Source organism: Falco biarmicus, chromosome 2 (genome assembly GCF_023638135.1).
Source record: "Falco biarmicus isolate bFalBia1 chromosome 2, bFalBia1.pri, whole genome shotgun sequence".
NCBI classification, from domain to species: Eukaryota; Metazoa; Chordata; class Aves; order Falconiformes; family Falconidae; genus Falco; species Falco biarmicus.
The window spans coordinates 58,375,399-58,399,877 of NC_079289.1; the positions used below are offsets into that span (position 1 = coordinate 58,375,399).

The following is a 24,479-nucleotide window of genomic DNA, read 5'->3' on the forward strand; positions in this document are numbered from 1 at the left end:
ATACCTGACTTCACACTTCAATATCAGCAAACAAGATTACATTTCAACTGATTCAATTTCTTTCAAGAAGCTTTACAAAAGTCTTTTTTATTTTTATGTTTTACAAAAGTCATAAGCATTACTGAAAAATTAAAAGACTAGGGACAGAACATATGAGAAAAGACTTGGTATACACCAACCATTCAGTGTTTAACATCAGCAGTCTTATGTTAGGAAACAGTCTGCATTTCACTTTCTATTTTTCTCAGTTTTTTAAAACATGTATCTTCTTCATATCCATTTCTATCTCAAAAGCAACAGCAGCAAGAATATTTTTCTCATGTAACAGAATTGTGCAGACTGCAGAAATCTGATAGATTATCAATTCTCTTAAGTCAAAACATTAAATAAAATATTAAGTTTACCTGTCCATCTTGTGAACTAAAAATATGTACTATAGTCTATTAAAACCAATAGCAAAATCATTTAAATAAACTATTAGCATTTTTGATGGTGTATTTTTTCTGTCCTCAGATAAAGCTTCTCATGAAAGGAAACTACGTTTCTCTATAATACCCCCGGAAAATGAAGAGCTCCTTGTTACATGTAGGTTTCCTAACTTCCCTTCAAGTGAAATTGTAGCTTTAGTTCCTCTGAATATGGTGGTGACAGAGAAGAAGGGAAGAGAAGAAAAACTAAAACAAATGTACCAAAAGAACTCCTCAGCCTACCACAAATATAGTATGGAGGGAAGATTTTCCTTTCCTAATCAAACATTTAAGAGCAGACACGGCATTTCATTATTAAATGACTGAAGATATATATCAACTAGAGTTATGTATTCCATTATGCCCACATGCTCCTTTATCAACCCTAACCAGGTAATTTACAGTAATAGCTCTAAAAGGAGCTATTTCTCAGGGACGCATAGCAACACAGTATTCTCCAAAATCAAGGCAATTAGGTAAAAATACCCTAGGGTGGAACCTAGTTGATCTTACCAGACATGTGCTGTTTAAAGTTAACATAAGCATGGCACCATAGCCTAGCCAAAGAATTGGCTCTATGCGTTTGTCTGTTTGCAACACCTCAATTGGCCTAAGAAACCAGTGTAAAAGAGCAAAAGCCCTGTATATTATTCTATGTTAGACATACATAGTGCTTAAACTCTTAAGTGCTTAAATGTATAGGTACATTTAAATGAGCAAGAGAGGAAAAAAAATATTTTCCTGTAAAAAAGCAAAATTACTGTCAAACTGATTTTTTAGTTTGGTGGTTGGTTTTTTTAATCTTCTTCAAATCAACGTAGGAAGAAACTGAAATGTAGTATCATCTTTTAGGAGGTAAACGCCCTCAGCAGGAGCACTACTATTATAAACTATTTTATTGTCTCTTCTAGCTGCTTATAATCACCCTTTCAGCAAATATGAACATTTGCTGAGAAGGATGGAAGCAAAGCACAGATGTCAAAATTTCTACAGAAATGTGCAGATGCTTCTGTTCAATGCCAGCTTATTTCAAACAATTTTTTCTACTACTGAAATTCTGTTTTTAAAATAATCTTCACATTTTGTTTGTGCAGCTAATGTTGTCTAAAGGTTCTTCTTCATGACTATGCTTGTATACAAAAAAATTGACATCTAAAATGGTATCCGTGTGGGAAAACACTGCAGATAGCCTCTATAAACACAGGCCACAGTACTTAAGGTAAATTCTGCAGAAGAATTTGGTAGGTAAAAAGGTAAATTCCCCTTTTAATATATAGCACAGAAAAAAAATGTCTTAATATCTAATGGAAATGCTCTCTAGATCAGCTTCATAAATCCTTAAAAAGCACTAAATCTTGTTCTGTTACAAAGAGGTTTTACAAGACCTTTTAAGAAAGTATGAAAGGTAATCTCACAAACTGTTGTACATTTTCAGTATTAGCATAGCTTGTCTTTAGGCAAACTGTAATTATTACAAGTTTGTCAAAGGATCAAGTACAAAGTTACTACCCTTAGTATGTATGTCAAGGCAGACTGATTAGTAACACATTTTGTCGTACTGCAACTTCCTTACTTATCATTGCAGAAAAGTTGCTACTGAAACGGGTTCTTTTCTATCCTTTAGAGAAAAGCCAGTAGCAAGGAGACCACAGAGATTACATACAGAATGTTAGTGATTTACAATCATTTAATTTATTTCAAATCTAGGAAAAGAAAAATGGTGGCTATTTCCCATGTATTTAACAATGCAATTGCAAATTTTATTTAGATAATCAGAGGAAGTCATCCAGAAACACAGGGCATCTCTGGATTCTTAAAAACTGACACGGCTTTGCTAAAAGCCAAGAAAACCTGGCACTTCCAACAGTGCCAACACTTCAAACAGCAAAAAAAGGCAGTCAAATGAGCATTTTTGGGAATAATCTTTAAAATTAAAAGAAACAATGCATAATGACCTCAGAAGGTGAAAAGCGATACAGCAATGTCAAGAAATTGTGAACAGCCGTAGGGCAAAGGCAAAATCTCACACAACCTTATGTATCCACATCTGCTCTAGTTGTCAGGACTTCCTTTTATCATCAGTGGAAGGAAACATACAGATCTAGGGTGCAGTCCTTCTGGCCTATGTCAGTCATTTAGTCCAAGGTGATGATGAACCATGTGCTAAAAGGGACAGCTTCTCCTCCCCAGTTATAAAAGTAGCCCAGATGACTTGCTCAGATTTAGATGTCTGAAGCTAAGGAATAAACCAAAGCCAGCAGTCTGATACGGTGAAAGAGTAGTTATGCTTTTATCATAGCCTGTAATTAGATATTTCAGCACTTCAACAAAGCACTCCAGGATATACTTGCAACATAACGTCAAATGTAAAGACACAAAATTGGATCCAGTGAGCCTTTTAAGCCAGCAGCACTGAAATATTCCACATTCATAAACTACCTGTAACATATAATCAACATATCAGCAGAAAACAGTCTCTATAATTGTTCACAAAATTTGCCTTAGTAGAAACACCACAGGCCTGGTTCTAACTCATACTAGTGTATGTCACTAATGAGCTCCAGGAATTAAGTCTATACGGTATGAAAAAAGGTGGTAAGAGGAAATAGAATCAATACACATGGACCTTCTGTTCAGCTAAGAAAAATACTGCCAAATGTAATCAAAATGTATACTGTTTCAGCCTAACAACCTTTGAAACCAACTTAACTGCAGGACCATGCAAGTTCAAATGTGTGACATATTCCTGGACATGTTTAACCAAGATCTGTAACATGCTTCTCTCTTGCTCCTTAAAAAAACTAAAAAACCAAACCATATAACATATATATTTAAAATATTTACAATAAATAACTTTTAAAATAATTTCAAAAATATTTAAAATATTTAAAAATCTGTATTATAAACCTTTTTTTTTTAAAGTAAAAATTTTTATAACTTCATTATAGTACCTGCTCATTTCCTATAAGTTTTAAAATCACTAGGCAATGTTTATCAAAGCTGATCCTAAATTTCATCCTCTTGAGCTAGATGCATCCGTCACTCAAGGGGGCAGATTCACTAGTATGCCACCAGACAATCTGATTTAATGCAGTTTCCACACCTCCATCTAAAGAGATGTTTAAAGAAAATGAGTCCTGAAATTAGAGATGGCAGTGCTGTAACTACTTGTTACTTAGCATTAAGGTAAGTTTACTGTACGCTGCTCACATACAGACAATTTGGAATTGAAGAGACCTGTACCACAAAACCTGAATGAGGAGCTGCAGCTTTTGTTGCTATTTGGGAGACAACTGGAGATTCTGGAATGCTGCTACATAAGGGAAGTAAAGCATGATCACATTACACATATTAAAGATGTTCCAAAAACAACAGGAAAAAGTTATTATCTGCATTTTATCTTTTGGTCTGCATCAACCTCCCACTGAAATAAATGGGCCACTGAAATAAAGTCCTGTGGAGTAATTTTTAAAGGAAGCCTGCGATTTCAAGACAACAACAGAAGATCAGAACAGAACCTAGTTCCAATTCTTACATTTACCTTGTGACAAATTGAGTAAATATAGCTGAGTTCATAAAGAAAAAAAAAAAAAAAAAAAAAAAGACTGGCTCTTATACATGGACTCTCTAATGCTGTTGCCTAGAAAAGATCCCTACTATTGTGACTTCAAAGTTACTCCTTCAGCAAAATTGGAATGCGAGCCTACAAAACCCTCCCTGTTCACATCACCGCACTTTCCATTTGCACAAGCTGTCACTAGCAGCAATACAGCTCAGGCATGTCTACATGGCCCAATGTTGACAAACACAAGCTCATTTTCCCTGTACACTCATTGGCTTTGAACCAGCTGCATTAGTTCAGTAGCTTGCACACAGCTTATCGGCTCAAGCACAGCACTGTGCGAACACAGCCACACAGCTTCCCAGGCAGACATGGCTTGAGTCCAAGGAGCTTGGAGCACAGGCAAAGAGTGTGGATCTGTCTAAAGCACTCTTACCATGGCAGATGGATGGAGTTACACACAAAGAAACAGATTGCATTTGCTCCATTTATAGTATGCACTTGTCATCCAGAAAACAAGATATACTGAGGTCATCATTAAAAAGAAGATGGTTGCTTACCACTGCCACAAAATACAACAGCTCTTTTTCTATGTACTGAAATCCAAGATTATTGAAAGACACCATCATGTTGTAAATACTGGCCATAAATGTTTTTTACAGCTCACTGCTGCATATTAGTATCTACTGGAATACAAAGCATATAATTCTCTTTGCAAAGAAAGTTGAGCATTCACAGGTTGCTTTTTAAAATCTGTCTTGATCTGTATTATCTAGATACCACTTTAGATTACAGAAACCTACTCTTTTAAAACATCAATGTATTTTCATTGACAAGCTGCACCTTCCTGTTCCTAGGCTCTTCAAAGAGAATCTCTTGTAAAATTCAGACAACATCAGAGCTCTGTGGTATGCTCCAATAGATCACAGTCTCAGCTATCAAAGGGCTGCTGCGGAGGTCACCTCTATTAGCAGGCTGGATTCAGTCTACTATGCCAAACACTGGTGTTCAGCTCGGTGAAACATCCTGTCCAGTCCCACCCTCTCACTTGTTCCTTCACTAAGACTTTGGAGGGAATATTGCAGTTTTCCTTAGTGCCCATGTCTGAATACTCTAGCCCATTCAGCCGCTGTAAAAGAGCGGAAGCGGGAGCAAAGATTTTACCCTGATGGATATGCTGCTTTGCCCCTTAGCTGTGTTAGCTATATATATCACTGGAAGGTACACAAAAAGGATTCTGAAAATATCACACAGGCATTATTCAGGTGAACACATTCCTACAACTTACTTTATTTTTTTGTATTTTATTGTAATAACTTGCAATTATATGCACAATTGTTTTAGTAGATTTTATTAGCTGTACTTCCAATTTGACTGGATGCCTTTACTGAAGTGTATTCCTCCTCCTCCCTCCCCACTCCACTCCCACCCTCCAAGTTCTGAATTACAATATTGTAATTTGCACTGTCTGGTATTTTAACTATGCTACCACTCTAATTTAGGTGTCTGACATGTCAATGCCATATTCTTTCACCAAGCAATACTGTGAATAACATTGTACCACAATGTATTAACTATGCATAACACCTTCTGCATCTCACATTTCAAAACACTTAAAAAAAAAAAAAAAAGAAAAGAAAAGAAAAAAGTCCACAAGTGACTTACTTTTGCATTCAGAGGGCACACAGACAGTGCACTCCTAAAAAGCTGTTCTTCTGACCTCCACTGACTGCTGCGGAGCGCACAGCGCATAACATTTATCAACAAGATTCCAAGTACTGCCACAGTGAGAATTTTCTTAAGGAAAGAGAGCCAAGTTAAGAAACAAACCATTCAATTGAAGCACTTCACCATCAACGTTACTGATTGTTTTGATGGTACCTTTTTCTTGGCTTGCTTACTCAAGAGACTAAATCCATATGTAAACAGAATACAATATCCAATACTGGGGAGGTAGATGACTCTCTCTGCAATAACAAATCCTACTCGGAAGAACAGATTACTTGCAGGAAGAAAAGGGATAATAAGAAATCCAAGTCCCAGTGTAAGAATTCTGCAAACAAGAAACAGATTCTCAAATTAACCACAAATCTTAACAAAAGTATCTTTTCCACTTAACATATAAACTTCATTTAAACATTGTATAAGGATGTGTGTATGGAACAGGGCATTCAAAAGCAGCCTTTGAGAGCTAGTAACAAAATCAGCTTAAATTTCAGTGGTTTTGACACTGCATTCCATCAGGGACTTTCAAAATCCTAGCTATAATTTCCAGAAAAACAATGTTCATGCTTCCAGGCCAGAAAACAGCCTCATTACACATTAATTACATAATTCCTATTTAAAATACACTGGCAGAAAAAGTAATGGTAAAAAGCTACCTGTCTATTTTTGGAACCAGTAAGACAGTAACAGGGGGAAAATGTAGGTCACTGTTAAAGAAGAAACTTAGGTACATATCCTGCTAAGAGAGTGTTTTCTTTCCTAACAAATACACCAATAGCAGGATCCTTTGTGGTTAACCACTTGAAAGTTAGTAATCTACACACTTTCTACAATCAGCAGAGAAAGGCACTTCTCAAGGACAGTTTGTCTTCCTTTTTTTAGGTATCTATGTTAGGATGAGTAATCCTCAGCAGATAACTTTATGGACTATACAGAGCTTAGACAACTGAGACCACGTACTTTACTTTTACAGAGCTGACATAAGGCATTAAGAACCCCAGGTCTGTGTCAGGTTTTTGTTACAAAGGCCAAGGAAAAGGGGAAACATAACGCCCATTTTTAAAAAGGGGAAAAAGGAAGACTTAGGGAACTACAGGACAGTCACTCACCCCTGTGCCCAGCAAGATCATGGAGCAGATCCTCCTGGAAACTATGCTAGGGCACATGGAAAATAAGGAGGTGATTGGTGACAGCCAACATGGCTTCACTAAGGGCAAATTGTACCTGACAAATTTGGTGGCCTTCTAGGACAGGGTTACAGCATTGGTGGATAAGGGCAGAATAACTGACATCATCTACCTGGACTTGTGCAAAGCATTTGACACAGTTCTGCATGACATCCTTGTCTCTAAACTGGAAAGACATGGGTTTAATGGATGGACCACTCAGTGGATAAGGAACTGGCAGGAGGTTGCACTCAAGAATTGTGGTCAGAAGCTTGATGTCCAAGTGGAGACCAGTGAGAGCGGCATTCCTCAGGGGTCAGTATTGGGACCAGTGCTGTTTAACATCTTTGTTGGTGACACGGACACTGGGATTGAGCGCACCCTTGGCAAGGTTGTGACAACACCAAGCTGTGTGGCACAGTCGTCGTGCTGGAGGGAAGGGATGCCATCAGAGGGACCTTGACAGGTTTGAGAGGTGGGCCCATGCAAACCTCATGTTGTTCAGCAAGGCCAAGTGCAAGGTCCTGCACGTGGGTCAAGGGCAATCCCAAGCACAAATACAGGCTGGGCAGAGAATGGATTGAAAGCAGCCCTGAGGAGGACTTGGGGCTGCTGGTGGATGAGAAGCTCAACATGAGCCAGCAATGTGTGCTTGCAGCCCAGAAAGCCAACCGTATCCTCGGCTGCATCAAAAGCAGCGTGGCCAGCAGGTCCAGAGAGGTGCTTCACCCCCTCTGCTCCTGTGAGACCCCACTTGCTTTCAGCTCTGGGGCCCCCAACATAAGAAGGACATGGACCTGCTGGAGTGAGTCCAGAGTAGGACCTGCAAAAATGATCAGAGGGCTGGAGCACCTCTTCTGTGAAGACTGAGAAAGTTGGGGTTGTTCAGCCTGGAGAAGAGAAGGCTCCAGAGAGACCTTATAGCACCTTCCAGTACCTACAGAGGACCTACAGACAAGCTCGGGAGGGACTTTTTAGAAGGGCAGCTAGTGACAGGACAAGGGGTAATGGCTTTAAACTGAAAGAGGGTTGATTTAGATTAGATATTAGGAAGAAATTCTTTACTGTGAGGGTGATCAGACACTGGAACAGGTTGCCCAGAGGAGGTGTGGATGCCCCATCCCTGGAAGTGTTGGATGTGAAGTGAAGGCCAGGTTGGATGGGGCTCTGAGCAATCTGATCTAGTGGAAGGTGTCCCTGCCCATGGCAGGGGGTGTTGGAACTAGATGGTCTTTAAGGTCCCTTCCAACCCAAAGCATTCTATGATTCTGTGACTGAGCTGCTGAAAAAATTGAAAGAACTGAGAAATTAATTCTACAAAAAATCCAAGGGAACAGAACCTGAAAACTTAAACAAAAGCCCTTAGAGAGACAGAATAGTTTACAATACATTTTTTAGTTCCTTTGGGTAAAGTATAAGTTGTTTCCTCAGTAGATACTATCGGTCAGCATTTTACTTTTAATTGTATGGCCATGGCCAGCATTTCTACCTCCTTTCCAGGCACATCTCTCATTCACTATCAGGAGAAGATTAAAGAAGATGATGACTTCTAAGAAGTAGGGACAACAACATACATAATTTTCTACTCTGTTCTGAGATCATATTACTTTTTACCACCTACAGTGTTAAGGATCTCAAAATGCCATTTCAGGAGAAAAATAAAGCAGCCATCCATACCTCCTCCTCCAACTCTGTTTCCCACTAGTCAGTGTACAGTGATGGGCCCAAATTGGGATAAAATGGTAATGACAGCTATAAATATTTATTTGAACCACATTTGCTAGACACTGGTTTCCACTGAATTGTTAAAATTACCAGTAGTGGATTTAACAAAATAATACTGTACTCAAGTTGGCCAGGCATTTAAAATTCATCACTGTCTCTTACCTTCTCTTATGGCTGTCTTCTGAGCACAGAGCTTGGCATATCAGACCAATTAGGCAGAACCAAAGTGCTGCTAGTGCAATTATCCTCCAGTCGCTGACAGATTTAATGAGGGGTATGCAGCCCATTGACCAATCAAAACACAGCCACCAGGGACACAACAGCAACCATGCATTCAACGAATAGTAGTAATTATAGTTTACAGCCTGTCAGTCAAAAAGAAAACAAACATTTATTTGATACTAAACTTAAGGGGGGAGGGACAGGGACACACGAACAACTTCAGTTCTTCTCTCTGCTACCATTTCCCTCTCACAAAATATATCTTATACAACAAAGAGGCCTTAAATACTGTTAGACCACAACTAGTTACATATCCATTTATTTTACAGCTGTGAAATTATTTTTTTAAAACATAGCTAGGTGGCTCTTCTATTCAGAACAGGGAAATGCAATTCTGTGCTGTCCAACCAATATACACGTAAAAAGAATAATCTCCTACAATAGGTGAAAATGTCAAAAGACAGTACCCACTGTCTTTCCCCTTCATTCTCCATCCCCAGAAAGAGCCTTAATGCAGTCAGAGATATAAAGCCAAGACATACTCCAAATGCACCAGACCAGGACTTTGTTATTTTCCTCAAATGCAAAAGAATAGATGAAAAGTCAAGCATAGTACATGGAAAAGGAATGAAAATTAGCAAAAGCTAAATCCTTGCTTGCATGGAAAAAATAGCGAGTAAACAGAAATGTACTTCAATGTGTGCAGTGTATGCTAAATTGAATGCAAAGAATATACATGATACACTATTTTAAAAAGTTGCAGAAAACCATCACAGCAGCACAAGTGAGGGTGACTCATCTTGAAACATAAAGACTGCCCACTTTATTGTTTCTTTGAAGCACAGAAAAGAAAATTCAATTTGATGACAAAGACAAATGTTCTAAGCTGGCCAGAAAAAAGCAACTTCATAACTTACTCTCACAAACAGACTGTCTGCAAATGAAGCTGGGTTGTCTACTTCAGTGAAAGCCGGTGGCCCTGTGCCCATAATCCTCCAGCGTATATAAAGTATACTGGCCCCGCCAGACATCAGAAGAGTTATCCTGAAAAGCAGTCCCTTTCTTAACAGCCCAGCATTCTACAGAAAAAGAAGAAAAAACCCTTATATAAACCCCATTATTTTGTTCTCTTCCCCACTGCATTCACATTCTTTTCACCACCACTTCAGAAAGAAGAGGTTATTCCTGTGCATTTTTTATTACAGTTTTTTATTATTTTTACAGTTACTAGAAAGTTCTCAAACTTTACTATGCTTTCATTGACTAATTGCAAAATATTTTTTTGCAAACATTTGCATTTGCTTCTCAATCAGAAAAGAAAACTTTTTTTATTCAAGAAGCCTCTCTTCTATAAATCCTCAGTAACTCTATAGCTGATGTAATTTCACCAATTTCTGCTAGGGAATTTGAGCAGAATATAGCCTTTAGTATACGGCATATTAAACTGATCTATCTTTTCTTCTTAAAATGGAGGACGGTTACTTTGTGAACTTTGTTTTAAATAGCTATATACAGTTGACTGCTCATCATGGAAGGTTTCTGTCCACTTGGGTCTCTTCAGAAGTAAAATTACATGCATATAACAAGAAAACTGCAGAATTAGAAAATGGGAAGAATTAGAAACCAAATTGAAATTTTCACAATTGTTAACGTGATTAAAAAGCTAATGACAGACAGGCACTGAAATCACTTCGGTAAGGCTAAAATTACCCAAGATCTACAAAAACATTGTAAACCACGGTACACTATAGGGATTCTTTCAAGCTTCACCACTACAGAATGGAAACAGAATCATCAAGTAACTGTAACGATATCTCTGTCACAGTTTTGAGATGCAAAGCCAAGCTTCCAACACCCTACCCAGCTCGCAAATGGTGACTCAGATAGGAAACGAAGGATCCAACTTCTCTCAGACCCCCTGTATTACAGTGCTGCAGGGCTGCCATAGAGCTCTGAAACCTGATGGCTGAAATTATTCTATGCAGCCTCAACAAGTCATTAGAGAAGCAGAAGATGGAAGGTGAGAGTTTCCCTGAAATGAGAGATGATTTGGGCCACTTTTCCATTCTACACATCCGAAGATTAAAGTGTCAGTACACTACAAATTTTTACATGGCAAAGTTAACTGGATCGTAAAAATAGTCATATATGATCTCCAGTATTAGCTTTCCTTTATTCCTACCTTCCTCCCTTAGAGTGATAGGCTTCTATTACCTTTAAAAAAACACCTGACAGTTATAGATGATCAGTTCTATGTCCTCCATGGGAGCTGGCACACTGATTATTATTATCTATTATTGCAATATGCTGATTAGCAAGCACCATCATAATTACTTAGGAGATCAATATTAGTTATTTCTGAGTACAAAAAAAAAAAAAGTAGGCTTGCACAAAGACATCCAACAGTGCCCTGGCTGAAGATATTTATTCTTTAAAATGATGAAAAGTTAAGTTTAAAAGCAATATTCAGATGGGGTTTTAATATTGTAGTTGACAAAGTCATCATAAAATATTTAGCTGAATGCTTAAAGATAAAGAAGTTTGTAATGTTGATTTTATGTAAGTTGCAAATGGTTTTATACAAGTTGTGTTCCAATGGTTACTTCCAACTTACACATCTCGGTAACCAAATGAGGACTGTAGGAAAACCATTCCTAAAAAATGTTTTTGGAATAGAATTGTTCTGTGAAGGAAAACCATATAATGACAATTTATAACTGCCTTAATGAGAGATTAACTACACAAAACCTCTCATATCCCAGGCTTCATTTCATTTCACAGTACATGCAGCTTCTTAAAGGCCAGATTTCACAAATCACCACAAAATCTCTTAGTAGGCAAAATTTTAGAAGTGTAAGAAGTGTTATTTATCATATCATCTTTGATTTAGTTGACTGAAATCTGTCTCAATCGAGAAGAAAAAAATCTGCAAGTAAGAGAATTTAAGATCTGTCTTTCAACAAAACAAACCAAAAAATTCTTAGATACACTTCCACGAAAAGAGCAGAACAGATTTTTGTACATGGCAGGAGCTAAAATTAATTACTTCTAATAAAAGAAGGCAGCACATCTGATGTTTTCTTCTCCCAGACAGAGCTGTTCAAAAGTTACAAAACAGAAACGTAACACTGAGTTCTTCATGCTTAAAGAGTAATCCTCAATAAATACTTGACTCTGACACATTTCACAGAATCATAGCACACTTTGGATTAGAAGGGACTTTTAAACACCACTTAGTCCTACCACCCCTGCCATTGACAAGGACATTTTTCACTAGATCAGGTTGCTCAAAGCCCTGTCCAACCTGGCCTTGAACATTTCCAGTAATGGGGCATCCACAACTTTTCTGGGCAACCTGTTCCAGTGTGTCACCACCCTCATTGTAAAGAATTTACTGCTGGTCGAACACCAGAACAGGCTTTCTAGAAAAGCGGTCAATGCCCCAAGCCTGTCAATATTTAAGAGACATTCGGAAAATGCCTTTAATAATATGCTTTAGCTTCTGGTCAGCCCTGAACTGGCAGCTCAACAAAGTGATTGTTATACATCCCTTCCAACTGAAAATGTTCTATTCTATCCAACCTAAATCTTCCCTCTTTCAGTTTAAAACCACTGCTCCTTTCCTGTCACTATAGGCCCTGGTAAAAACTCTTTCTCCATCTTGCTTATAAGCCCCTTTTATATATATTGAAAGGTCACAATAAGGTCTCCACAGAGCCTTCTCTTCTCCAAGTTGAAAACCCCAACTCTCTCAGCCTCTCTTCATAGGAGAAGTGCTCCAGCCCTCTGACCATTTTGTCACCCTCCTCTGGACCTGCTCCAACAGGTCGATGACTTCCATCAGAGCTGGATGCAGTATTCCAGGGTGGGGTCTCACAAGGGCAGAGCAGAGGAGCAGAATCACCTCCCTTGACCTGCTGGCCACATTTCTTTTTATGCAGCCTAGGATATGGTTGGCTTTCTGGACTGCAAGCACATGTTGCAGGCTCATAGCCAATTTTTCATTTACCAGTATCCCCAAATTCTTCTCTGCAGGGTTGCTCGTTGCTCTCAATCCATTCATCCCACAATCTGCACCGATACTGGGGACTGCCCCAACCCAGGTGCAGGACCTTGCACTTGGCCTTGTTGAACTTCATGAGGTTCACATGGGCCCACTTCTCAAGCCTGCCAAGGTCCCTCTGGATGGCATCCCTTCCCTGAACTGCATCATTCCTCAGTGTAATGTGCAAACTTGCTGAGGGCGCACTCAATTCTACTACCTATGTAATTGATGAAGAAATTAAGTAGTGGTCCGAGTATGGACCCTTGAGGACACCACTCATTACAGTTTCCACTTGGACATTCTTTGGGTTCTTTGCATGTGGACATTCAGCCAATTTTCCTTATCCATCTAACAGTCCATCAGTCAAAACCACATCTCTCCATTTTAGCAGCAGAAATGTCATGGGGGACCATATCAAAGACCTTACAGAAATCCAGGCAGATGGTATCAGCACCTTTTTTCTTGTACACTGATGCAGTTACTCCATCATAGAAGGCCACTAATTAGTCAGGCATGATATGCCCTTGGTGAAGCCACATTGGCTGCCTCTAATCACCTCCCTATCTTTCATATGTTTTGACATAACTTCCAGGAGGATCCATTCCATGATCTTGCCATACACTGATGTGAGGTTGACTCACCACTGACACCAGGGTCCTCCTTATTACCTTTTATTTTCATCACTTTAATTTTGAACTGGCTCTGCTTCAGTCCCCTACAGCTCTAGACTCCTTCAACGCTAGTTGACATTACCCTCATTATACCACAAAATTCTCCAGCATTTCTATCTGCTGCCTGAAATACTCCTGCACCCTTCAACAGTTCATGGTCAAATCTACTGTCTCAGTTCTAGAGATTCCACTTTCACCAGTTTCACCCTGAAGATCCTCACTTCACTCTGCAAAGGAATTTAAAAGCCCCATAGGACTTGTGCTACTCAGAAACATGAGCAAGACTTCTCTGCAGTGAAACCACTGATCGATGCAAAGTACAATGACTATTTCTTTGCCTTGCTGAACCTTGGATAGGAAAGGCAAATGATTTAGCTGCTGAACAGTAGTGATGTTCCAGCACGCTGTTAATTTATTTGGCTGCTATCAATCATTCACCTGAGGCTGACTGTTTCTGTGACTTGCTTGCCAGTGCAAATACTAGTTGCCACATTCCACTTGAGCCAGTACTAGATAAAATGATACACACAAAAGTTAGAAATTCAGTCCTTAGCAACTATCACTGCTTAACTCTGACCAAACTGTGTTAAACAACTATTTCAGTTGTAAAGCTACTGATCCTGGAGAACTTGTTGCATCAAGCAGTCAGCTCTTCCACACCACATTTTTAACATACTGTTGAGAGAACCGTGGAATGGATTTCACTATCCAATGCAATTCTAATGCCATCCCATTACTATTCATGTTGCTGTAAAAATGTCACAGCACATTGCCTTAACTAGACTGACTGAATTTTTTTTTAAATTCTCAACAACAACAAAACTGTCAGAAGTTGTATCTTTGTCTTTTAGTACATGACTGTCTGAATGGCCAGAATGAACAAAACCTCTGAGGACTCACCTCCAATGACTTGTCCTTGTGTAGTAACTTCTGAATAAGTTCCAAAACATTTAGTTTGTTGATCACCAGTGCATCAAACACTGCATTTAAACCCTAAACAACCAATAGAAAAATAAAAGCATGAGATGGAGCAGCTAACCACAATTATTTTTTTTTTACATACCTCTTAAATTCTACTTGTACCATGAGTTATTGTACACCTAGAGAGATATGTTGGTAGTAATGATGGCAGAATGGTAAATTGAAAACCTAAGCTCAGATGAGTAGAATGTCATGTTACTGTAATGGGGGTTCTCCTGCTACATGGAATAACTCTTCAGGAAATACCATGTACGAGCAAGCTAGACCCCATATGCATGGTCACAACACTATTCTGCTCTGTCTTCTTTTCCACATGTTCTGCAGCTTAAGTACTGTGGTCAAAAGGGAAGGCTTCTGTCAGTAAACTGGAGTTTTTTTAAGCCTTCTACTTATTTTTTGCTGTGCAGCATAGTATCTTTTGACAGTCAGATTCCAGAAACAGTATTTTTAAAGTACATAAATTGTTGTAACAAAAGCTCAGAGATAATTAACAGAGGTATCAAGCTTGCTTTTTTTGTAATTACGTCAATATACACAGTGGAAGTTGCTGGGGCGGGGTGGGGAGGGAAGCAAAGTGACATCAGCCACTACACATAAAATTAGAGCATATTCAGTGCTTTTCAGGACTACACTTGCATGTACTACCCACAAGCAAGCAACCAAAATGTGTCCAGGGTAATTCCATCGAGGTGACCAGCAAAATCCCTTCAATGTTTCAGCAATCACCAACCATGACAATCCTTGAATATTTAGCCTATATCCTACTAACTTTGGAAATTACCTCAGTGTTCTAAAGACTAAATGGAAAAAAGACAGTAAAAATATTTCCAGGTGAGGCAGAGTACACTGGGAAGCCACAAGTCTCCTTCTAACAGTCAAAGGAAGGAGACAGAAAATAGGTTAAAGGGTGGAGTGGCTCCACATAGAAAAGCATCCTAGCAGTTAAAAGTCTTTTGGCTCATTCGCATGGACATAGGAAGGCAAGAATCCTGCTGAAAATTACATTCAGCCTACAAGCAATTTTTTTAATGTGTGGTTTATTCCTTCATCCCTCTGACCCATGTCCCTCAGCACAACAATAAATATTGTCCTAGCAATGCAAGAGCAAACAAATAAAAAACACAGATCCGATCACAATTCTGTGTCTGCTATCTCCAATAATTACTTCATACCACTAAAGGAAATACACCATATTTTAAAAGAGAATTCCTTTTGTTTTCCTTACAGACATATTTGAAAACTGTATCACTCCACAAACATCTACCCAAAACCAACATCCTAAAGCAAGAAGTTTTCGGTAATTTCTCCTCCCTTTTTTTCCTAGCCAGAACAAGAGGGTCCCTGCTGTAAAGAATTCTTCTGATTCTGTTGCTTTATCTATGTCAGTTAAAACTATGGATCAGATTTATTTATAAAGATATATCGCTATATAACAGGTAAAAATCACAGATGCAGCATTTCAGGTGGCTGATTTGGTCACCAATAACAGAATGTCTTCACTGAAGTAATAAAAAGCAAGAGCACAATGAACGTGAACAGTAACTAAATCTGTTTGCATAAACAAATCTTTAAATAAGGGACAGAAGGAAAAGACTCGGTATTAGAAATACATAAACAATGGCCCTACTTCTAATTACACCTGAGGGTGGAGATTTTAAAAATGCTCTCCTCCAGTTATAACTTTGTTCATAAAGAGGTTTGTAGGCCTGCTGTCTTGACCACTAACATTCAAAACAAGGCCAATGAACATGATATGCATCAAAACTAACACTATAAATCTTCTAAATTTTGCAAAAAAATTAACAGATACAAGCAACCTGTTTACAAAAGATAAAATGAAGAATTCCAACAGAGCTGCAGGGATACAATCAAGGGAGATCTAGTAGAACACTGCTTTTTATCAGCTTTTCTGAACAGAATAAAAAGGTGTGCATGCAATTAGCTGTGAAGAAGATTTGTCTTTGTAAGCTTTACAACTGCTCCTGACAGATGCTAAGGTCAAAATTCAGTCAATAGGAGGATTCTTACCAGTATTGTAATTCCTTGTTCTTTGCACAGCATGGCTATTGCCCCTAGGATTACACTCACCAGCACCCAGAATATAGAAAAATGATGTCCTTCCTTATCTGTCAAAATAAACCATGCCATTACATTAGGTTTATATATTTAAGGGTAAAGTTAGAAATATAAATTAAATTTAGAATTTAAAAAATATACAGCATTTCATATCACAATCTTTTCTATCAGTCAAGATCTGGATACAAGACTTAAAAAGCAAAGGGCACTTCCTGCAATACGCTGGCATTTGTCCCTTTATTGCAGACATTTTCTATTCTCAGAGACATTAGAAATTTCCCTATTTGCTAGACATTTTAGCCAGATTAATTAGAACGGCAGAAGCTTCACATCGTTTCCACAATTCATGAACTGCAAAGGTTAATTCCCAATATTTAGACACATTTATCATCCTTAGCTAAAGCTCTACCATGACTGTCCACTCTTCGAAGCTACTGTACGAACAAGAAATTCTTTCTAACGGTTGCACATGAAGTGTCACACACGCAAACTGTTTTAACTGTAGTCGAATCTACAAAGGCACAATGAGCTGCTTCTCCAGGGCTGCTGCATTTAGCAAGTACCTCATGTCATTTCATTAGCACTGCAATGGAATGCCATGGAGCTCAAAAATTTTAGCATCTGAGCAGAGAAGCAGTTAGTTCTTGCACTCAGGAAGCAGTTTTACAGCAGGGTGAGGAACTCTGGGGTTAAGAGATCAAGAATAACTGCAGCTTGTACTCAAAAAAAGTCTTTAAAGCCTGCACCATGTAGCTGATTTTGGGTACTACAAGCAGGCATTTCTGAGATTAATATAACAATAAGCCCTACTTCAGCCAAAGTATTATCACACACAGTACATGGGTACTTCACATAAAAACATATGTGTCACAACCTCTACTCCACAGGTGCAGGAAATAGAGGAAAGCACTCTGCTCATTCAGAGGCAGTTTCTTGATTCAAGCAACATGGGCTCTACAGGCATCACAAAAATCAATCTTTGACTTGGTATGTGAAAAAACAAAGTTGAACTCTACATCCATTGACTGAATCCCTTTCCTACATGCCTTGATCTCTAGAGCAGTTCTTCCCTACTGCTAATACAGGTCTGACCCTTAGTACTTAACAGAACTACAGTAACAGCCTATGGAAAGGGTAAATGACAGAATTAAGGCAAATGTCACCAGAAGTAGGCATCTACACCCAGGCTGGTATACTAGGCTTCCTTTCTAACTGGTTGAGAGATGGGGACACCTGTAGGGATTAAGTTCCTAATTAAATGCAGTTGTCCACCTTTCAGAAGTAGCTCGCTGTCTCCACTGATTATAAAGGGAAACCAGTACACAGTCTTAGATGTTGCTGGGCCAGATACGAACCATGACCAGAAGCGTGAAAAGGACCTGCTGACATTGCCTCCTTTCTCATTTTGAAGCAGACTACTTCTTTTGTGGCAGAGAGAAGTTTTCATAAAAATATGTGAAAGAACAGGTTTTGAGGTTGTTTCTAGTACTCTTTTCTTCCCTAAGACTTAAAGCTTCAGCAGAATGAGCAGTAAGATGTGAGATTCATCACTGCAATACTTGGCAGGCATTTGTTCCTTCTCCTTCCACTCCAAATTATGTCCCCACAGGTGAGGTAAGACTTAACATCAGAGGTGCAGATGTTATAAAATTAAAAGAAAGCCTTATGAAGGAAAGAAGTCACACATCTCAACACCACCAAAACAAAACATGGAAATACAGAATACATGATGACTAAACTAAAGAAACATTGCAACTATAAGAAAATAAAAAATAAAATGCAATGGGGAAACTCCGGCTCACACCAATTATACAGAACAACTGAGGGCTGAAATTCATGGAGGAAGTAGCTTCAAAATTTGTTCTAAGAGTACTACTAAGAATAAAGGGAATCTGTCCTAAATACATCTTCTTGAAGGAGGTCTTTAACTTTTCAGACTCTACAATACAAGACTGTTCAACCAGTACTTGAAATTCAGTGTTGGGACTTTATTTTTTTGGGGGTTGTGTTTCTTTTGTTGTTGGTTTTTTTTTTTTTTAATGTAGAAATAAACTAGCTGAGAGAATGCGAAGATGGAAGGCAATTGATCACACTCACAAAATGACAACTGGTCATTCTTAGTAAAAGGAAGAACAGTAAACAAAGCCAATGGACTTCATTGAGTTTACTGAAGTATACATTCTTCTACCGAGAAATTTCTTCCCAGAACGAAACTCTGGTGGAAAGAATTCAGGATAACTAAGCACTTCTCAGAGAAGCAGTATTCATTACACAAATACAAACTATCTTAACACGGATGAGTGGGAAGTATATGTAGTAAGAGACCAGATGGTGATTCACAAATGCTTTAGTGATGCAAAATGTAAGAGTAATAGGAAAAAAGGAACTAGGTCAAATTATCAAGGACAAGTATAACAGCAGCGCTCATAGAGGAAAACTCAGAAAGGTCACACCACAAAATAAGAAAAGGTAATGTATGTAAAGAACAAACCCCACAATTCCATAGATATATTAGTAAGAAGAGCAGCAAGGAAGGAGTTATTCCAATACTCCATGGGAAAGAAAATGGACAATGCCAAGAAAACCAAAGCGTTCTATGACTTTTTGCTTCATTTTTTCACAGGGGTCAGCTGCAGTCAGATAGGAAGGATACGACTAGCAGAAAGGGAGCAAGAACAAAAGCAAAAATAGTGAACTACAAGACACAGTATTTATAGAGAAGGCAATTTGTTTTAAGTTGCAACAATTGGTTAAATTTACTCCAACAGGTCCTATACAACCCAGAGTAATCTCAACTGTCACCTCTGAGGAATCACGAAGAAACCCTGAGAATCCAGAAGCTTGAAATAAAACAATGCTTACATGCCTACTGTTCAAGAGGAAAAAAGATATGAAAAGGTAAGCTAAAGAAACAAAGCTAAGGTGACTGGTCAAAATTACTCAGAAAAAAAACACTTAGCCAAAATATTTTCTAGGTGGTCCTCTAAAACATAAAAAGATATGATTAATTGTTTGCCAAAGACATATTTTAGCCATTTTTATAAAACTAAGTATAATTTCTGACTTGGACAGAAAAAAAAGGGCCTTCCCAATGAAAGAAAACCTGTAAACATCCTATACCTTGAGGTCACAAGGGCTTGAGAATACCATTGGGGACAGTGTGAAATACCCCAGAAAAAATATGGGCCGCAAGAAGTTATTCTAGAAAGGGTATAAATAACAGCTAGAAAAAGTACACTAAGAGTCTAGCTCATTGTGAAAAATTAGATGCATTCTGGATTGGGCCTTTCCTTCACCTGGCTCTAATAGATCATTTAAAAAATTTGGATGATGCAATAAGGAGTATGCTGATTAAGTCTAAAGGTGCTGCCAGGCAACAGCGATGAAGCATACTAAGGAGAAGTCAGATTTCCGTTGACAAACTGGATAAATGGTCTAGTGAAAAACACGTGATAATTCAATGCCATTCAGTAAGTACACATTCAAAATTGTGCAGAAATAGGTTTATCTTCTTTTGAACATCCCAAGTCTCATACACCAGGAATGTCTCAACATGTCAAGTGTAGCCAAGCTTAAGTATGGACTCTCAAAGACAGGAAAAGCACCCAGCAAAAGAGAAGTAATAAAGATCTTATGGGAGATGGTGTCAAAGGCCTGGACTTTTGTAAGGCCTTTGACACAGTCTCCCATAAGATCCTCATAAAGAAGGTCTTGATGTACAGACTGGACATGCAGACAGTGAGGTGGTTTGAAAACTGGCTGAATGGCAAGGCCCAGAGGACGGTCATCAGTGGCACAAAGCCTAATTGGAGGCCAGTAACTACCAGTGTACCCTAGGGGTCAATACTGGGTCCAATCCTGTTCAACAACATCATTATTGATCTGGATGATAAGGCAGAGTGTACCCTCGGCAACGGTGACAGATGCAGATGACACCAAACTGGGAGGAGTGGCTGATACGCCAGAGGGTCATCATGCCATCCAGAGGGACCTAAACAGGCTGGAAATACAGGTTGGTAGGAACCTCATCGAGTTCAACAAGGAGAACTGCAAAATCCTGCACCTGGAGAGGAACAGCCCCAGGCACAGCCCATGCTGGAAGCTATCCAGCTGTAAAGCAGCTTGGTGGAAAAGCACCTGAGGGTCCTGGTGGACACCAAGTTGAATGTCAGCCAGCAATGTGTCCCTGCAGGAAAGAGGACTAATGGTATCCTGGGCTGCATTAGACAAAATATTGCCAGCAGGCCAAGAGACAGGATTCTTCTCCTCTCTTCTGCACTGATGAGGCCACACCCGGACTACTGTGTCCAGTTCTGGGCTCCCCAGTACATGAGAGCCATGGACATACTGGAGTGAGTCCAATGAAGGGCTAGTAAGATGATAAAGGGGCTGGAGCATCCCTCTGCGAGGAAAGGCTGAGAGAGCTGGGACTCTGTAGCCTGGAATAGAGAAGGCTCAAGGGGAATCTCATCAATGTACATAAATACCTGCAGGGAGGTTGCAAAGAAGACAGAGCCAGGCTCTGCTCAGAGGTGCCCAGTGACAGGACCACAGAAAATGGGCACAAACTGAAACACAGGAGGTGCTGTCTGAACATGAGGACACACTTTTACTGAGAGGGTGACTAAGCACTGGCACAGGTTGCCCAGAGGGGTTGTGAAGCCTCCCATTCTTGAAGAAACTCAAAAATCATCAGGACAACTGGCTCAAGGTGATCCTGCCTGAGCAGGTCGGCTCAGGTGACCTCATGACCCCTTCCAACCTCAACCATTCTGTAATCCTGCGATCAAGATCTCCTCCTGAAAACCTGGATCTCTCCTTTGTTTTCTTTTGCAGCCTCCAAAGGTCAATACAATCATATAGAGAGAGTTGTAATGTTACAAACATTCATCAGATATTAAACTTCAAAGAGAAAGAATTGCAATTAAGAAACATTTTATCTTGTGCTTGTTCCTGGGTAAATATGCACAACATGCCGCCCACCCACCCCCCCCCCCTTCCCAGCTGCAGAAATCTCAGTAAAGTAGGCTGGAAAAGTAGATAATCATTCAGCAATACCTTCAATCTTTTTTTTTTTTCTTTTTTTAGTAACAGTGATTTGAAAATGTAAAGCACTGCATAAGTGCTAACTATTACCATGAAGTACACACACGCCAACAGAAGTAATTAGTCTAGCAAAGCACATTCCCCTAATATGGCTCTACCTTCCACTAGAAAAATCTTGTGTCAGAAAATGAAACCAATCTTCTGCTGGCACCTGTGCCTGGTTGAAACTGGTACACCATATTGTGAGTGGGCATTGTGCCACTAACAGATGGACAAAATTGTAAGCATGCCAAAGAAATGGAGTACTTGAGTGTTTTTGTGTTTGGGTTGGGTTTTTTTTTGGGGGGGGGTTGGTGTGGTTTTTTTTAAGCTAGAAATGTGTAGTGTTTCTATACAAAACCAAAAAGCATTGCTCAGATGGTCCCTCTTTAGGACTACATTAAGTCTGAAAGCTGAGAGGATTCAATGAAATACCTATATAAACCATGATCAAGCCTTGAGGGCTCCTCCATTTAGACTGCTAGACTCAAGTATAAGCATCCCTAGAGCTAGGATGCATACACAAAGCATGCAATTGACTGATCCTAAATTTATGAGCAGCACATTGGTGATACACGTCAACTCTGTCTTCCTAAACACTAATCCTGTTTCGAGAGACCTTATTTTGCCATGTCCTAAACCCACAATTCAATGAAAACAAATTCCTTAGAAGTTAAGGATATGAAGAAAATACTCTGTTTAGAGTACTAAGCTTAGTCTTACTTTACAGTCAAACTAACAATATCCCAAACAATTGTTACCAATTCAGACAATTACATATTTGGCTTCTCTTTCTTCAAAACTAATTCAGCAACTTAGAGCTCAGCCAGGTGACAGCTTGGAGCAATTTCAGAAGTCACCATCTTCAGGTGAAAACCAGTAATTGATTCTGTGGAAGCACCTACTCCTTTGAAAGTTGAAGCAAAGTTATGTTGAGCTTCTGCAGGAAGATTTAATTTTTAACTGAAACAGGTCAGAAATGCTCATATATTCCACTCATGTGCCTTGTCTGTGGGGATGGTACCTTCCAACTAAACTACTGCAAAACTCATCTAACCAAGCTCTAAGATTTCCCTGCTTGTGAATTGCTATGCAAAGTGGGAAGAATTACCTAGTCTTAAAAGATCACATAAGAATCCACTGTCAGAATTAACTTAAGCCTGACATCTCCTTGTGTGTCTCCAAATGTACATACTACTGTAGCTCAAGCTAGTGTTTCACTTAATAATGGAACCACAAAAGCAAGTGCCGTTCCTTAACATATCCAAGTATCTCAAACTCATTACATATAGTACCTATAGGCTACAGTGAAGGTATCATCTATCCCAGAATTACACCATCCCCAAGCAAAAAGGTAGCACTAGTTCTAAAAAAAAAATAATAAAAAATTGTTAGTTTCTCCACAGACAACTATTCCCTCCCAGTATGTTCAAATACGAACAGTAGGGCACACAGCTGAAAAAACAGGGCCCATATGATTAATAATAGTAAATACCTCTTGACCAATTGCAAAATAGCTAACAAATTCCCCGTATCTTAACAACGATCTCTTTCACACAGGGGACATTTTCAATTTGTACGAAAACCTCCACAATACAAGCCTCCAGTATTCCCAAAACTACATCACTACAGTCTGCTTCACATGCTTTATCAAATTAGTGATGAACTAGTAGATGATTAACAGGCAACTACACAGAACAGAACAAAACAGAAACACACAACCAGAACAAAGTAATTTTTAGAAGTCATAGCATATGAGCAAACAGTTGATCCCCTATTTAATAGCCAGGTCAATATTATTCACACAAAACAAATCTTGAACTCCTCGTTTTGTATCACTGTGAGATCACCAATGCAGATGGCAAATACATGCAACTGGATCACTGTCAAAGTTGAAGACAAAGGAAGGCAAAATGAATACTACAGCAGTTTTAAATTGCCTTATGAATTCCCAGAGAAGCTGCATTAAAATTCAACAAAGTTAATAACCCACGATTCCCTTCAGAACATACCTAAAGAGTTGTCAGCTCTTGCTGTCTCCAAAGCCTATGCAGTGGATTTGTCCCCACAGCTGTGTTTTAAAACAGCAGGACAGAATGAGAACAACAGATTAGTTCCTTGCAAATATAAATGTTATCCTATCAAAAATGGTAACATCAAAACCTGTCTATTGGGGAAAAGAACTGGAACTGCAGAACTTCAGTAAGACACAATTATAGCCCACATAGTGTGTTAAGTGCTTATACTTTAAAAAAAAAATAAAATTAATGCTACAGATTCTGGCTAAAAGAAACTGTCTACCCAAAACCACAAATAAACCACGTCAGGCAAACAACCTGCAGTATTATCTTGAGCTTTAAAAAAACCCCATTATTTTCCTTTGTGGTTTGTTGGGTTTTTTTTCCTCCATTCTGACACTGATAATTTTCTGTTCTGATTGTTTTCAGTATTACATATACTTTTCTGGCAGTACCTCCAAATACTCCTCAGACATTTTATGAGTCCTTATTCCCAAGCAAAAAAATTTCTTACATTCATTCACTTAGACACCAGCTGAAGACAAGCACTAAGCAGTCTCTCTTCTATGACTTTTGACTCCTTTAGAGAAGGCCAAAAATGACAGTTCAATAACTATATCTATGCTAGTGAAACACAAACAGATTTCTGGAACTCGGCTGTGCACAAATTTCACTTTGCATTGTAAGAATAGTCAGGTTCTTTAAGAAAGACTTGGATAATCTATCTATCCCGATA

The 24,479-nt window shown here is 38.9% G+C and overlaps 1 protein-coding gene across 4 annotated transcripts in view; it reads right to left on the bottom strand.

Annotated features, from left to right (window-relative positions):
• Nucleotides 1–24,479, bottom strand: part of TMTC4 (transmembrane O-mannosyltransferase targeting cadherins 4) — a 59,131-nt gene that overhangs the window by 14,539 nt on the left and 20,113 nt on the right. For 3 of the 4 annotated variants that reach the window (XR_008820276.1, XM_056329118.1, XM_056329119.1), the window contains exons 6-11: nt 16,593–16,690; nt 14,484–14,576; nt 9,785–9,946; nt 8,808–9,010; nt 5,911–6,082; nt 5,695–5,826 (exon numbers count right to left, since the gene is read on the bottom strand). Coding sequence is in view for 3 of the 4 variants with exons in the window: in XM_056329118.1 (XP_056185093.1) it covers nt 5,695–5,826; nt 5,911–6,082; nt 8,808–9,010; nt 9,785–9,946; nt 14,484–14,576; nt 16,593–16,690 (860 nt within the window). In the remaining variant the exon portion in view is untranslated. The remainder of the gene's footprint in view (nt 1–5,694; nt 5,827–5,910; nt 6,083–8,807; nt 9,011–9,784; nt 9,947–14,483; nt 14,577–16,592; nt 16,691–24,479) is intronic. The other variant, XM_056329120.1, reaches the window with a different exon arrangement.